At 36.6% G+C, this 14,044-nt stretch overlaps 5 protein-coding genes across 5 annotated transcripts; all 5 read left to right on the top strand.

The window, feature by feature from the left end:
- The first annotated feature begins 416 nt into the window (after positions 1-416).
- LOC108886912 (olfactory receptor 6N1-like) lies at positions 417-1,346 on the top strand. The gene has a single exon (XM_018682036.1). It carries the CDS (start codon positions 417-419, stop codon positions 1,344-1,346), a length of 930 nt encoding a protein of 309 aa, XP_018537552.1.
- Positions 1,347-3,480: 2,134 nt separating this feature from the next.
- On the top strand, positions 3,481-4,377 carry LOC108886911 (olfactory receptor 13F1-like). Its single transcript, XM_018682035.1, is given in 3 exon segments — positions 3,481-3,762; positions 3,764-3,851; positions 3,854-4,377. Coding segments are annotated over 3 exon segments (894 nt in total).
- Positions 4,378-5,983: 1,606 nt separating this feature from the next.
- Positions 5,984-6,934, top strand: LOC108886910 (olfactory receptor 52E8-like). Its single transcript, XM_018682034.1, has one exon. It carries the CDS (start codon positions 5,984-5,986, stop codon positions 6,932-6,934), a length of 951 nt encoding a protein of 316 aa, XP_018537550.1.
- Positions 6,935-7,997: 1,063 nt separating this feature from the next.
- LOC108886909 (olfactory receptor 11H6-like) lies at positions 7,998-8,942 on the top strand. Its single transcript, XM_018682033.1, has one exon. It carries the CDS (start codon positions 8,013-8,015, stop codon positions 8,940-8,942), a length of 930 nt encoding a protein of 309 aa, XP_018537549.1. The 5' UTR covers positions 7,998-8,012.
- A 526-nt stretch (positions 8,943-9,468) lies between these two features.
- On the top strand, positions 9,469-12,797 carry LOC108886914 (olfactory receptor 142-like). The gene has a single exon (XM_018682038.2). It carries the CDS (start codon positions 11,394-11,396, stop codon positions 12,375-12,377), a length of 984 nt encoding a protein of 327 aa, XP_018537554.1. The 5' UTR covers positions 9,469-11,393; the 3' UTR covers positions 12,378-12,797.
- Positions 12,798-14,044: the final 1,247 nt, after the last annotated feature.

Raw genomic sequence — 14,044 nt, 5'->3', positions numbered from 1 at the left:
TATAATTATTATATTGCAATGCTGCACTGAATGTCACTGTCAGAATTCTCCAGAGTAGAAAAACTTTGACAACGCCCAAAGTCAGACAACATAAATTGTTCCGAACTCATCCCTATTACCTGCACTTGTGGTATGTCTACAGCTCTAATCAAGAGTAAAATGTAGAGCAGACCTTAAGGTGCTTGACTCCTAGTTTGGTAAGTAGAGTAAAACTACTATAAGTATGACCAATATTATATGACATTATATTTCAGTGCCTATATTTAAGTTAGTTGGCATCACACAACTGCTTAAATTTTTCTTTTCACAGATGCTGTCAAATCAGATCACTCTTCTTCTCAACACAGGAATGAGGGTTTGTCTCACAGCAAAAACCAAACTACTGAATTTTTTGTTGCTGATTTAGTGTGAGTGGAATGGAAAACAACACTGTTTCCTTTTACTTTAACCTCACTATGTTTGTGAAAATTGGACACTACCACTATCCAGCCTTTGTCTTTTGCCTTCTGCTCTACAGCTTTATTGTCTCTGCTAATTTTGTCATAATACTGGTGATATTGCGAGAAAGAACGCTGCATGAGCCCATGTATATGTTTATTGCTTTGTTATCTGTCAACTCTCTGTATGGTTCTGCTGGTTTCTTCCCCAGATTCCTCATGGACCTTTTGTCTGATTCTCACTTGATCTCACGTCCAGCTTGTTTCACTCAGATCTATGTTATTTACACATATGCTTCCTATGAACTGACTATCCTCAGTATTATGGCTTATGATAGATATGTTGCTGTTTGTCATCCTTTACACTATCACAGAAAGATGACCTCTAAAATGGTTTTTAACTTGGCAGCAGTGGCTTGGGTTTTTCCAGCCTTTGGTCTTATAGCATGCATTTCTCTGTCTGCCAGGCTTCCTTTGTGTGGTAATGAGATACAAAAAGTGTTTTGTGCCAACTGGAATGTTGTAAAATTATCATGTGTCACCACTGTGGCCAACAATATTGTAGGTATGCTTTTGACCATAGCAACAGTTTTTCTTCCCCTTTTTTATGTGCTGTACACCTATTTGCGAATTGTAATAGTTTGCTGGAAGAAATCAGCAGAATTCAAAGGGAAAGTATTACAGAGCTGTCTGCCACACATGGTTTCATTTGTTATTTACTCCATCACAGGATTTTGTGATATTGCCTTGAGCCGGTATGATGTTCAAGATATCAACCCATTTGTGGCTGTAATTTTATCACTGGAGTTTGTTGTCATTCCTCCAGTTCTGAATCCTCTTGTGTACGGGCTCAAGTTACCAGAAATCAGAAGACACATTTTAAGGATGTTACCAAGTTATAAGCAATAAACAGTTAGAGCCACACCACTGCATATTGTATAACTATGATTCTGTAATCACAAACTATGTGAACACATAAGTGTACAGAACCTATGAATAGTGTGGGAACCCTAACAACAATATAATAAAAAACAACATAAAAATAATAATATGATCAACTTATTTTACATTTTTCTCACATATAAACGTTGCCAAATCTTATCCAGGGTAAGCATTGTTGGTCACCGTTAAAAGAAATATTCTAGAAAGATATTTTTTAATACATGAATAAAGAATATAACAAATGACTCTCCTTAAGCATGTACATCACACATACTGCATTTTATTTAAGCTGCTCATTTCACCTCATAATTTCAGGACGTTAGCAGTAGATGAAAGTGTTGACATATAGTTTGCTTTTAACAATATCTTTGTCCTTATTAGACCTGTACACCTGCTTATCATGTAACTGTCCAGTCAGCAATCATGTGCAGCAGTACAATGCACACTGTAAAATCATGCAAATGCAAATCAGGAGCTTCAGTTAATGTTCACGTCAAACATCAGAATGGAGAAAAAAATGTGATCTCAGCGACTTTGACTGTGGCGCTGACTGTCAGTGCTGGACGGGCTCGTGTGGATCTCCTGGGGTTTTCACACACAACATTTACTAAGCATTCCCCAGAAAACAGCAGTGAACAGCAGTTCTGCAGACAGCATTGTTCAGTCATCAACAGCATGAATCCATAGACCCAACCTGCCTTGTGTCAACAGTCCAGGCTGCTGGTGGTGGGGTAATGCTGTGGTGAATATTCTCTTGCACTTGGCCCCTGAATATCAATCAAGCATGATTTGAAAGCAGCAGCTTATCTGCTGTCACTGCTAACCATGTGCATCCCTTTATGGCCACACATTCATCTTCTAAAGGCTACTCCAGTATGATAATGCATCATGTTACAAAGTAAAAGCTGCCCCAATCCAGTTTCATGAACAAGTGAGTTCAGTGTTCAGTGTCCTTGCTAGGTAAGTCATTCAACCAACCCCAGCTGTCAGTCTGCAATGAACAGATTAATTCAAACTCAAGTATATCAACAGTGAATATTTACAGTTATTATAAATTGTGTGTGAAACTGATCCACCCTGTTTAGCAGACATGGATTAAGTAATTCAAGTGAATTGTTTTATGTTCAAATACATTATTTTCTTGCATGTGTATACATTGCAATGTGCCTCTGTCTTGCAACTTTGACATCCTTACTACATCCTGCATGCATCACACAGAAATGGTCAAAGTGCAGTTCCAGTCTGAGAGCAGAGTTGACGCATGAAGATGCCACTGACGTGGGATTTTACATAAAATACAAAGGTGTTAAAATGTGTATTATACACAGTGCCACAATACCAGGAATAGTACATTTCTCAGGCCCCAGATGAAGAGAAAGTGAACAAAGCATTGCTGCATGTACAGCAGGTCTTCATCATCTGCTGCTTGACAAAACAATGTTGTACAATGTTACTGTAGCTTAGACAAACTGCAATACACAATCACTCAGTGTATCCAAGCAGACATGCATTAGGTAACTTTGACAAACAGGTCATTGACTGCTATGGAACATTTTACACTCTAAAAGCGAGACAACTGAATAAATTCACAATCATACCATTTCTCATTAATTGCTTATGAAATGCTATATACTTGACTACACATTAAGAGTTGTTGGATACATTTTGGTGAAAAGATGTGGCTGAAAAAAAAAAACCCTGGCAAATGTAGCGCCACCTAAGGTGTTATTCCTCTGGGCCTTTATTTGGTAGCAGTGGAATCAGCCAATCTCTGGTTTCTAGTGTACTCTTCCTGTTGCTAACTCCAACATATAATATGAAGAATTTTAACTTGTCCAGCAAACTCACACTCAGGGACTCACCGGCAATATGTGTAACATAACATAATAACATTATTTGTTTGCTTTAAAAAACACTTTCTTTTTACAGCTTTCAGGACCTCACCATGAGAGGAAATTATTACTCATTATTATTTCCAGACTTCCAGAAACAATAATGAAAGATATAATTTCAGGAGGGCTCTAAGGATTTTTTTAAGGATTGTTCAACCTAATTGTGTGAAATGGAAAATGGCACAGTAAATTTTCAATTTAACCTCACCATGTTTGTGAACATAGGGTCTTACCGTTATCCAGCCTTTGTTGTGTGCCTCCTGTTGTTTTCCATTATTATCTCTGCTAATCTTGTTTTAATACTGGTGATATCACTGGAGAGGACACTTCATGAGCCCATGTACATATTTATTGCATTTTTGTCTTTCAACTCTCTCTATGGCTCCTCTGGTTTTTTCCCCAGATTCCTCATGGACCTTCTGTCTGATACTCATTTAATCTCACGTCCAGCTTGTTTCACTCAGGTCTATGTTATTTACACTTATGCTTTCCTACGAAATGACCATTCTGAGCATTATGGCGTATGACAGATATGTTGCTGTATGTGACCCTTTACACTATCACAACAAGGTGACCCTAAAACAGTCTGCAGGCTGGCAGCCTTTGCTTGGATCTGTCCAGCCTTTTCTGTTGCAGTATGCCTTTATTTGACCATCAGGCTTCCTTTGTGTGGCAACAAGCTTGTTAAGGTATACTGTGCCATCTGGAATATTGCTAAAATTTCATGTGTTACCACTTTTGTCAACAATATTGTCGGCTTGTTTGTAACTGCAATCACAGTCATCCTGCCCCTGATCTATGTTTTGTATACTTACTTTCAAATTATGGTTGTGTGCAGGAAAAGCTCATCTGAATTCAAGAGCAAAGTTTTCCAAACCTGCTTACCACATACTATTTCATTTGTCAGTTATTCTGTCACTATTTTTTGTGATATTGCCTTAAGTCGTTTTGATGTTGAAAAGCTAAACCCAGTTTTTGCTGTCATTTTATCATTGAAGTTCGTCACGATTCCTCCACTTCTGAACCCTCTTGTGTATGGCTTGAAGTTACCAGAAATTAGAAGACACATTTTCAGGATGCTGTCATGTTTAAAAACATTTTCTTAAACTTACTCTTTCTGAGAAAATTCTTTAATATTTAAATATGTCATCTGTGAACTATTCTCTTTTAAAACAGTAAGGTCTGTCTGCAACTGACAAAATAAAAGTTAATGTAGTGTGTCAAATTAAAAATTCAATTAAAGTGAGTAGAGCATAACAAAAGTACAATCGATGGCACAGTCTACACATTAAAAACAGTTGGGAAACCAGGTAATATTTTCAAATAAGAAACTAACTTTCATGAATAACTGGCATGCATGCAAAGTATATTATGTTTATATTTATTTCTAATTCCTTCTGATAAGCACTGTATAATTAGTCATATACTATTACACTGTTGATACAAACTCAACTCTCCCTGTAAATGTTTAAAATTAAAAGCCTTCTAGTCTTTCAGCTGACAGAAACCCTTCATTTCTTAACAGGAATTTTATAGTGAAATATTTGCATACCAATAATTTGCTATATTTGGATACCATATGCAACAACAGGATTAAATGATGACAAAGCAAAGTGGATCAGAATTAAATGATCAATTGATCACCTTATTTTTCTAGGCCTATATCTGGGGCCCAACTTGTTGACCACGCTCGCTGGCCATTATCAGATGTTCACACATTATTGTAAGATATTTACCTCTATTGATATAATCACACCACATAAATATTCTTAACTAGCTGTTTATATTGTGTTTCATGTTTGTAGCAGTGTTTAGGAGGTGGCGGCGCTTTTTTGCCTTTCAAAGCCAGAAACATAAGAGCAGAAGTGTAATGAATGCTTTAAGCAATGTGTTTGCCTGATCTAATGTTAGCAAACATTAGCATGCTTGGCTAACTAGCTTATTACCTATACAGTATTGTAGCATGACATCGTGAGACATTAGCAAACTACAGTTTTGTTGGGGTTACTGGTCACATAAAAAACTAATAAAAACAGATACCAGAGATAGCATTAAATAACCAAATATAATCTTAACCTAATCACTTTTTTCTTGTAAAAGTGGAACATTGAAAATTTAAAAAGAAATAAAGCAGAAATCACTTTTCTATGGTAAACATCCAAAAAAGAAAAGGGCTAACCTATCCAATATGTGAAGCTATACAAATTTAGGACCCTTTTGTTGGGTTTGTTATTTAAAATGCAAGACAGGGTTTTGAGTAGACCTTGAGTAGACCTTTTTAAGTGTGCATGTAGCACTGGTTATGTACTATTAGTCACTTAAGACATTTGTCCTATTAAACATTTTGGGGGACCCATTAGGGCCAGGTTTGTATTTCATTCAGAAAGTAGAAGCTAGCAAAATTGGTGGTGGATGTCCCAGACTGCAGCAGTTATTGTACTTTGCAATAAAATGGACATATTCTCTTTAACCTAAGTTTAAAAGAAAATGCTATACATTTACATATAAGCTTTTCAGTGAAAGCAACTGCCACATCACTGACTGGAGGTTTGAAATCCTACATAAACAGCATTATTGAGTGTTACTGCCATGTAAGGGATGAGCAGACACTGATCAGGATGCCTCTATTTCCCTCCCACAAGTTAGATTGTGCAAATGCAATTCATAATGTGCTATACTGAAATGACATAAAATGGTAAACGGTAACATTTTATGATGGATAATGTTTCAGTAATTACTATGTTTACTCTTGCAGGGTTAAATGGCACAGCAAACTACAGAGTCACTCTTTTTGCTCTCACTTTATTGTGTTACTGTGTGATTTGGCTGGTAAATGTGACCATTATTATGACAATCATTGTGGATAAAAACCTTCATGAACCCATGTACATCTTCCTATGTAATCTGTGCATCAATGGACTCTATGGGACAGCAGGTTTTTATCCAAAATTCCTCAGTGATCTTTTATCTTCCACTCATGTTATCTCTCATGCTGGATGTCTTCTGCAGGGTTTTGTGTTGCACTCTTCAGCTTGTGCTGATTTCTCTCTTCTAGTACTAATGGCCTTTGACAGATATGTGGCTGTATGTCGACCTCTGGTATACCACTCTGTAATGACTAAGGAAAAAATTAGTGTGTGTCTGTTTTTTGCTTGGCTTTTACCAATTTGTTTGGTGTTAATGAGTACAATAACAACATCAACATCAAGATTATGTGGCTCACATATACCAAAAATCTACTGTATTAATTTTTTGATTGGTAAATTAGCTTGTTCTGCCTCAATAGCAAGTATCATTATTCCAGCTTTTAATTATACTTTTTATTTTTTTCATGTTATTTTTATTGTTTGGTCTTATATGCATCTAATCAGAAAATGTATTTTTTCCAGTGAGAATAGAAGTAAGTTTATGCAAACGTGTCTACCACATTTATTGTGTTTAATTATTGTTGTTGTGTGTTTGCTTTTTGATTTGTTGTACATACGATTTGGCTCAAAAGAGTTACCACAAGGAGTCCAGAATTTTATGGCGATAGAATTTCTCCTTATTCCTCCACTCATAAATCCGATCATATATGGTTTCAAACTGACACAAATAAGAAACAGAATTATGCAACTTTTGTGTGCTAAAGATAAACATAGGTTTTCCAGTGGGAAGAACTAACATGTCAAGTTGTTTCAAGTTATCATCTGCCTAAGTTGTTTAGTACAGAAATGCAAAGAACACTGCTGAGATCAAAGAAACAACAAGGAAATATACTGTAGCATAGTTACCAGGTGTCATGTTGCTTAACTTCTCAGTAATGTTTTTCAGAATCATTTAATTTAGATTATTTGATTTTTTAATACATTTTCTATGTCAGTATTTTGTCTTATCTTAAGTAAATGTACTATTAATGTTACATGTACATGTTGGTCTGTAATCTGTGCATTAATCTATTTATACCTATACACCTAAAACTATGTGTGGCTCACACCTACAGATCTACTGTGTTATATGATTATTTTTTTATCTTGCTTGTTCTGCCTCTATAGCAAGAATTGTTAGTCTGGTGACCATTATTGTGACAATCATTGTGGATAAAAACCCATGTACATCTTCCTCTGTAATCTGTGCATCAATGGACTCTATGAGACAGCAGGTTTTTATTCAAAATTCCTCAGTGAGCTTTTGTCTCCCACTCATGTTATCTCTCATGCTGGATGTCTGTATGTTGAATTTAAGTTTTAGATTCAAAATTTAATTTGGATTAAAGATTTATATCTCTAGCAACACTATGGAGCTGTTTTTCTATGAGTGGGTCCCTGTTCTGTTTATTTCATACATACGCATGAGGACACACATATATGGTTTCACACTATTCCGCTGTCAACCACTGGTGGTAACATGCCTTGATATGCTATATGCTAAATATGTACCAGCAAAGGCAGGAAACAATGCTTAATTTAAAATATAAAAAAACAAATCAGCTTTGCAAATACTTTCTGAGTAAGGAAATACATTCTGAAGCTTGTCAAACTAGCTCTGTGTTTTGTTCCCTTCTTCGCTTGCTTTACAGGATCAACAAAATTCTTATTCTCTTGTGTGTTTTGTTGTTGTAGCCAAAGCAGGTATTAAGGTGCAGAGGAAGAACAGACTTTCTTAGGGATGTAACAACAGCACATTTACTCTGTAACCACTGATGCTGTGACACAAGGAAAGAAGATTTGAAGAGAGAGGTGTGAAAAATTCATCTCTGACCATGAATAATGTTTCTTTAGTAAACATTTTCATTCTGACAGGGTTTAATGGGATGATTAATCACAGAGTAACACTTTTCTCACTTACTTTACTGTATTACTGTTTGATTTTGTTTTTCAATATCTCTCTCATCATTATCATTATCTTAGATGAAAACCTTCATGAGCCTATGTACGTCTTATTGTGCAGTTTTTGCATTAATGGCCTTTATGGGACCACAGGTTTCTACCCTAAATTTCTTTTTGATCTACTGTCGTCTTCTCAAGAGATCTCCTATGAAGGATGTCTTTTACAGGCTTTTATCATGTACTCATTTGCTTGCTGTGACTTGTCCATTCTAGCAGTTATGGCCTATGACAGGTATCTGGCTATATGTCGACCACTGCACTACCACTCTTTCATGTCTAAGAGGAGGCTCTCTCAGCTGGTGTGTTTCTCCTGGCTCACACCTCTCTGCATTTTCTCCATTAATGTTCTGCTCACGTCAAGACTAAAGTTATGTGCTTTACATATTAAGAAGCTTTTTTGTGCAAACTGGATAATTGTTAAGCTTTCTTGCCCTGAAGCTGACACCTTTTCAAACACTGTCGTAGCATATATTACAATTATCGTCTATCTGTCTCATGGCTTTTTCATAATTTGGACTTACATGCATCTTATTAGAACCTGTGTGACATCCAAAGATGACAGGGTCAAGTTTATGCAGACATGTGTGCCTCATTTAGTTTCTTTAGCTACATTTATTTTTGTAATAATTTCTGATTTAATGTACATGCGATTTGGCTCCACAGATTTACCTCAGAGCCTTCAAAACTTCATCGCTATAGAATTTCTCCTCATTCCTCCACTTATGAATCCTCTGATATATGGATTTAAACTGACCAAAATACGAAACAGAATTCTGTGTTTAGTTCAGGATGGAAGAAACTAACCTTCTCCCTTGACTGAATAATTCTTTTCTTTAATGACACAAAGACCTTACCTTTGAACATATCATGATCTCTGGGTTAAGCTCTCTCTGAAAATATCTGCAGAATAACTACACACCTGATAAATAAAAGATTCAATATATGTCAGTTAACAAAGCATTTAACTTTACAGTTTTTGTTAAACATCAACCAACATGTTGTGAACATTGGTAAATATGAGTTTTATATAGCTGGCATCAACCTGGAAGGCCTGGAAGTATTTGCCTGATATTGACCTGGTAGGATCAAAACAGTCCTTTTCTTCAGTGCAATAATGTTTTGGGAGATTTCATCCAGTATGTGTCTTGTCACAGAAGGTAAAGCACAGGTGTTACTAATGACTAAATATTATTCAGGTGTCCCAGTAAGACGACAGTGTGCAAAACCTGCAGCTACTGCAGCTAAAAGGGATTCAGTCTATTATCTACTGTAATGTGTCACAGTAACATTTAATGTTTATTAAAATGCCTGTTGTGGTTGATACAGATATATGTGGTTTATTCATATAAATACAACAGCACTGTACAATAAAAAAAAAACAGGTCAGATATGTTTCTACAGGAAGTGCAACATAAATTCTAATTTATTTATATAATATAAACTGAAATGTTAATTATAATTAAAACTTCAGTTTCTACAGTTATGAGTGGAGTGTTATGATTAAAACAAACAGGTGTTTTCAATAACTTCAAAAATGTTGTCATTTTTATTGGTTAGTTAAGTTTGGTGACTAGAACAGCTCCACTCAACTCCAACCTGGGCAGAAGTTGAATTAGCCAGAATAAGCAAGAGGTGATGGCTGCAAACACAAGATGGCAAACCTCAGTCAGGGAGGACTCACAACTCAAGTGTTGTTCTTTTTCATAGTTTTCAACAGCGCTCCCTGTGGTTTAGGGCATGGAAATGCACAACCTGCCATCACAGTCTCCATGTTACATTTGTCATCCCAGACAACGTAGGGGAGGGAAAGAGGATACTGGTTTGGAGGAACACAAAGACAAAGAGAACGATGCAGTTTTTTCCTGGCCCGTGGCTTCAGTGTTTAAACAGCACTGCACTTGCGCCCATTTGAGTGCCAATGCGCATGTATGTCTTAATACTACATGCAGTCAGGTGCATTGTTGGCACCTTGCTATCTTGAGGCAGCAGAAAGCTGCTGTGGTCTAAAGTCAGTGGCACAGTATTTCACAGTTATTTTAAGGGCACATTATCAAGATACTGATATGCATTTACATAGATGAGTGCATAATGCACACACACTCTGCTTGTTTCACACACACATGTGCAGCAGCGCACCAACATGCAAAAGATTAAAAATAAAAAGGTATGTAGCTTGTTGCACAGCACTGCCATGAGTCAGGGACGTCTCCTGGACATAAATGAGGACACATGACAGGACTTCAGAGATCATGTTGCTGCACGAGCAAGGAGAGATCAGCTGCCAGAAGAAACTGGCAAATCCACCGTTATAATGACAATCTGCCAAGGTGCAAGCACATGCGGCTGTTAAAGGGAATGAGTACTGGCACTCTGATTGGTTAACTGCAGGTTCATCATACCTGATCATACCCATGATTAAGTACGAGACAAAGTGCCACCTTTTTGAACCATGTGCCTAGTGCTGCTACTTTTTTCCTTTACTAGCAAAAATGAAATTGGACACATCCTAAATACACTTGCCGCATGTGCTTTAAACCATGTTCTTAGACTTTTGTTGACGTGTAGTTTGTCCCAGGATACATCAGAGATTTTTCAAATTTTCTTAGGGCAGCTATTGAGTTACTGGATTATCTCTGGCAAGGGAAATATAATGTCTGTTGTCATGAACACTATATGAATGGTAATTTACTATCTCAAAAAGGTGGGTTTAATGTTAAATTTCTCATTAAGAGATCTTTAGTATAATTATTTTGACATCACTTATTATTAGAACAAGTCCTCCAAACTAAAAGACAAAATAGTTTTTTTTAATTGTTGCCTACTATAAGGACCCATTTCAATAATTTCTGATTTTACAACCCTAGAACAACATGGCATGTCAGTACCATCCCAAACTGTTACGTATGACAGTTACAGAGATAATTCATACAGCTTTGTATGGTTCTTTTATCTGTCTTTACTCATGACAGACGAGCAACAACAACTAATAATTTCACAGATTATTAAATACTGGTAATATTTAGACAATTTACTAATAACTATGAGTAATAACTAGTTCTTCTTTTTAATGCAGATCTTTTTATCAAGTGATCAAACGTTTATGGACAGATGAATTTACTGGTTGTTTATTTCATAAGTGTTACGATGGTGTGAATTCCCAGCTGTTCTGACATCATAGTCAAGGCTGTTATTAATACGTGGCATGGAAGGAGAGTAGAGTAATAGTACCCCCTCAGTCTCTAACCTCTTCCTATATGTTAACACTAGACAGACAGGATTTTAGGATTGTGACAATTTGTTCTCTGATCATGGACAATGTTTCTGTTGTAAGAATTTTCACCCTCTCAGGGATAAATGAAACAATGAATTACAGAGGTACTATCTTCTCACTTACTTTACTGTATTACTGTTTGATTTTGTTTTTCAATATCTCTCTCATCATTATCATTATCTTAGATGAAAACCTTCATGAGCCTATGTACGTCTTATTGTGCAGTTTTTGCATTAATGGCCTTTATGGGACCACAGGTTTCTACCCTAAATTTCTTTTTGATCTACTGTCGTCTTCTCAAGAGATCTCCTATGAAGGATGTCTTTTACAGGCTTTTATCATGTACTCATTTGCTTGCTGTGACTTGTCCATTCTAGCAGTTATGGCCTATGACAGGTATCTGGCTATATGTCGACCACTGCACTACCACTCTTTCATGTCTAAGAGGAGGCTCTCTCAGCTGGTGTGTTTTTCCTGGCTCACACCTCTCTGCATTTTCTCCATCAGTATTATACTGACATCCGGACTGAAGTTATGTGGTTCGAAAATTCAGAAGCTCTTTTGCGTGAACTGGATAATTGTTAAACTTGCTTGCCCTGAAGCTGACACCATTCCAAACAATATTGTTTCATATGCAACAATTATCATCTATGTGTCTCATGGCTTTTTCATAATTTGGACTTACATGCATCTTATTAGAACCTGTGTGACATCCAAAGATGACAGGGTCAAGTTTATGCAGACATGTGTGCCTCATTTAGTTTCTTTAGTTACATTCCTTTTTGTAATAGTTTTTGATTTAATGTACATGCGATTTGGCTCCACAGATTTACCTCAGAGCCTTCAAAACTTCATCGCTATAGAATTTCTCCTCATTCCTCCACTTATGAATCCTCTGATATATGGATTTAAACTGACCAAAATACGAAACAGAATTTTGTGTTTGCTTCATGTTTTGAGAAAATGACCTCTTCATTCTAGTGACTCCAGTTGTGTTTTCATTTAACAGGAACAATTCAGAGAGTATAGTTAGTTTGATAGAGAGAAGTCATTTTGTAATGTACATATAGCATTTAACTAAAGCTCATTTAAGGCTCCTGTCCCTGATGAGGGAATTCAATGTGTCTGCTTCAAGATACGTTATGATGTCTGGGACTTTCCTGAAAAAGATTTTCCTAATTTCATGTCTGGTATGCTACATGTAACATGTACAAAAATATGGATGTTTCTGGTTCTGCCTGTGTATATAATGAAAATAGTAAATCTGTCACACTACATCATACAAAGTGATGTGTCTTGAGACACTGAACACTTGAGCCTCTCTCTCAATCAAATCAGATTATGTATTTTCTGTTTAAAATATGAAAAAGGGAAACTGTTGTAGATGTAACTTTTGGACTGTGCTTCAATATGAGTATAATTAATGGAAAATGTTTGTTTTCCCCACACAGCATAGGACAGCTCGTATATACACGATGTCAAAGCTCCTGAACCTCCTGTTTTCACATTCTGAGTATTCAACATAACTAGTAAACTGATTTTTATTGTAGAGTTTACATTGTTTTTGTGTCTTTTCGGCTGGTTAGATCGTCTCCCACAGACACACTTCACTGACAAATCCCTTATGTGTATTCACTTCTGGATGTGAATTGAGCTTGCCTTATTTGAAGCTCTTCAATAACAAGCCCAAGCACTGGATTTAGGCAACAGTATTTCTCAGGAATCCAGTTTTACCTTAAAAAGTTTCTCATGTTTGGATGCCTTTGAAAAATGAGAATGACATGCATGCATGAGGACAGGTTATGCGTCACAGCACTGACATATAAGAGCATTTTAAGTCAATAAGGTGAACTGTCAGAAAATAGCCGCCTATTTACACATCCAGAAAACATGGAGCAGCATTATTGTTCATCATGTTTCTGTAACTGATGCTTTTCTATTTTCTGGCTGTATGTGCATTCATTTGCTTTAGAGTCACCCCTCTTCAACTCTTTCCTTTCCCTCTCAGTTATTTTGGAGACTTGTGGTCACATAACCAACTCCATATGCCTTTATATTTCCCACAACCAGTGATCCTCTCTAACAGTTCTGACACCTAAGAGTCATCATCTTTTCCCAAACCGCTTGTGTCTTGCAGTGTGGCCCCTCAGCCTCTCATACTTTACCATCGAGTTTCTCCGGGTGTCATTTAACAGCTCAACAAGTCCCTCTACTGTTCATTCCATGCCCCTGCGAGCTTAAGAACTTAAGAAAAAGAAAACACTACTCATCAGCAGTGAAAATGGTTCATCATATCATAGTCCTGTCATAATTCACATACACCCCCAAAGTTGTTGAGGAAATCAAAATACAAGCAGACAGAGATTCCTGCATTTATTATATCCACCCATTAGCTACACCACTTAACCTTGAGGGTTGTGGGGGTCTAAAACCACACTGTTGGTCCTCAGTGTCAATCTGCACTTTAGTGTTTGACTTAGGTTTTTGTCTCATACTGGTGGTCAAAGTCCAACCAACCAAATCAATCATATAAGTTTCTGCTGAGGAGAGCTATCAGATGTAATTATCACACAGTAAACAACTCTGTAACAATATAATACCACAGATCAACTACAATATTTGATGCCAGAGTCT

The sequence above is a fragment of the Lates calcarifer genome, linkage group LG1, assembly GCF_001640805.2.
Source record: "Lates calcarifer isolate ASB-BC8 linkage group LG1, TLL_Latcal_v3, whole genome shotgun sequence".
Classification (NCBI taxonomy): Eukaryota; Metazoa; Chordata; class Actinopteri; family Centropomidae; genus Lates; species Lates calcarifer.
Note: the sequence above shows the minus strand (reverse complement) of the source record. Positions and strands in the feature narration are given on the sequence as shown.

Bases quoted from the DNA above. Each gene is read 5' to 3' on its own strand.
- LOC108886914 (XM_018682038.2), top strand. From the start codon at position 11,394: ATGTTAACACTAGACAGACAGGATTTTAGGATTGTGACAATTTGTTCT.
- LOC108886912 (XM_018682036.1), top strand. From the start codon at position 417: ATGGAAAACAACACTGTTTCCTTTTACTTTAACCTCACTATGTTTGTG.
- LOC108886910 (XM_018682034.1), top strand. From the start codon at position 5,984: ATGATGGATAATGTTTCAGTAATTACTATGTTTACTCTTGCAGGGTTA.
- LOC108886909 (XM_018682033.1), top strand. From the start codon at position 8,013: ATGAATAATGTTTCTTTAGTAAACATTTTCATTCTGACAGGGTTTAAT.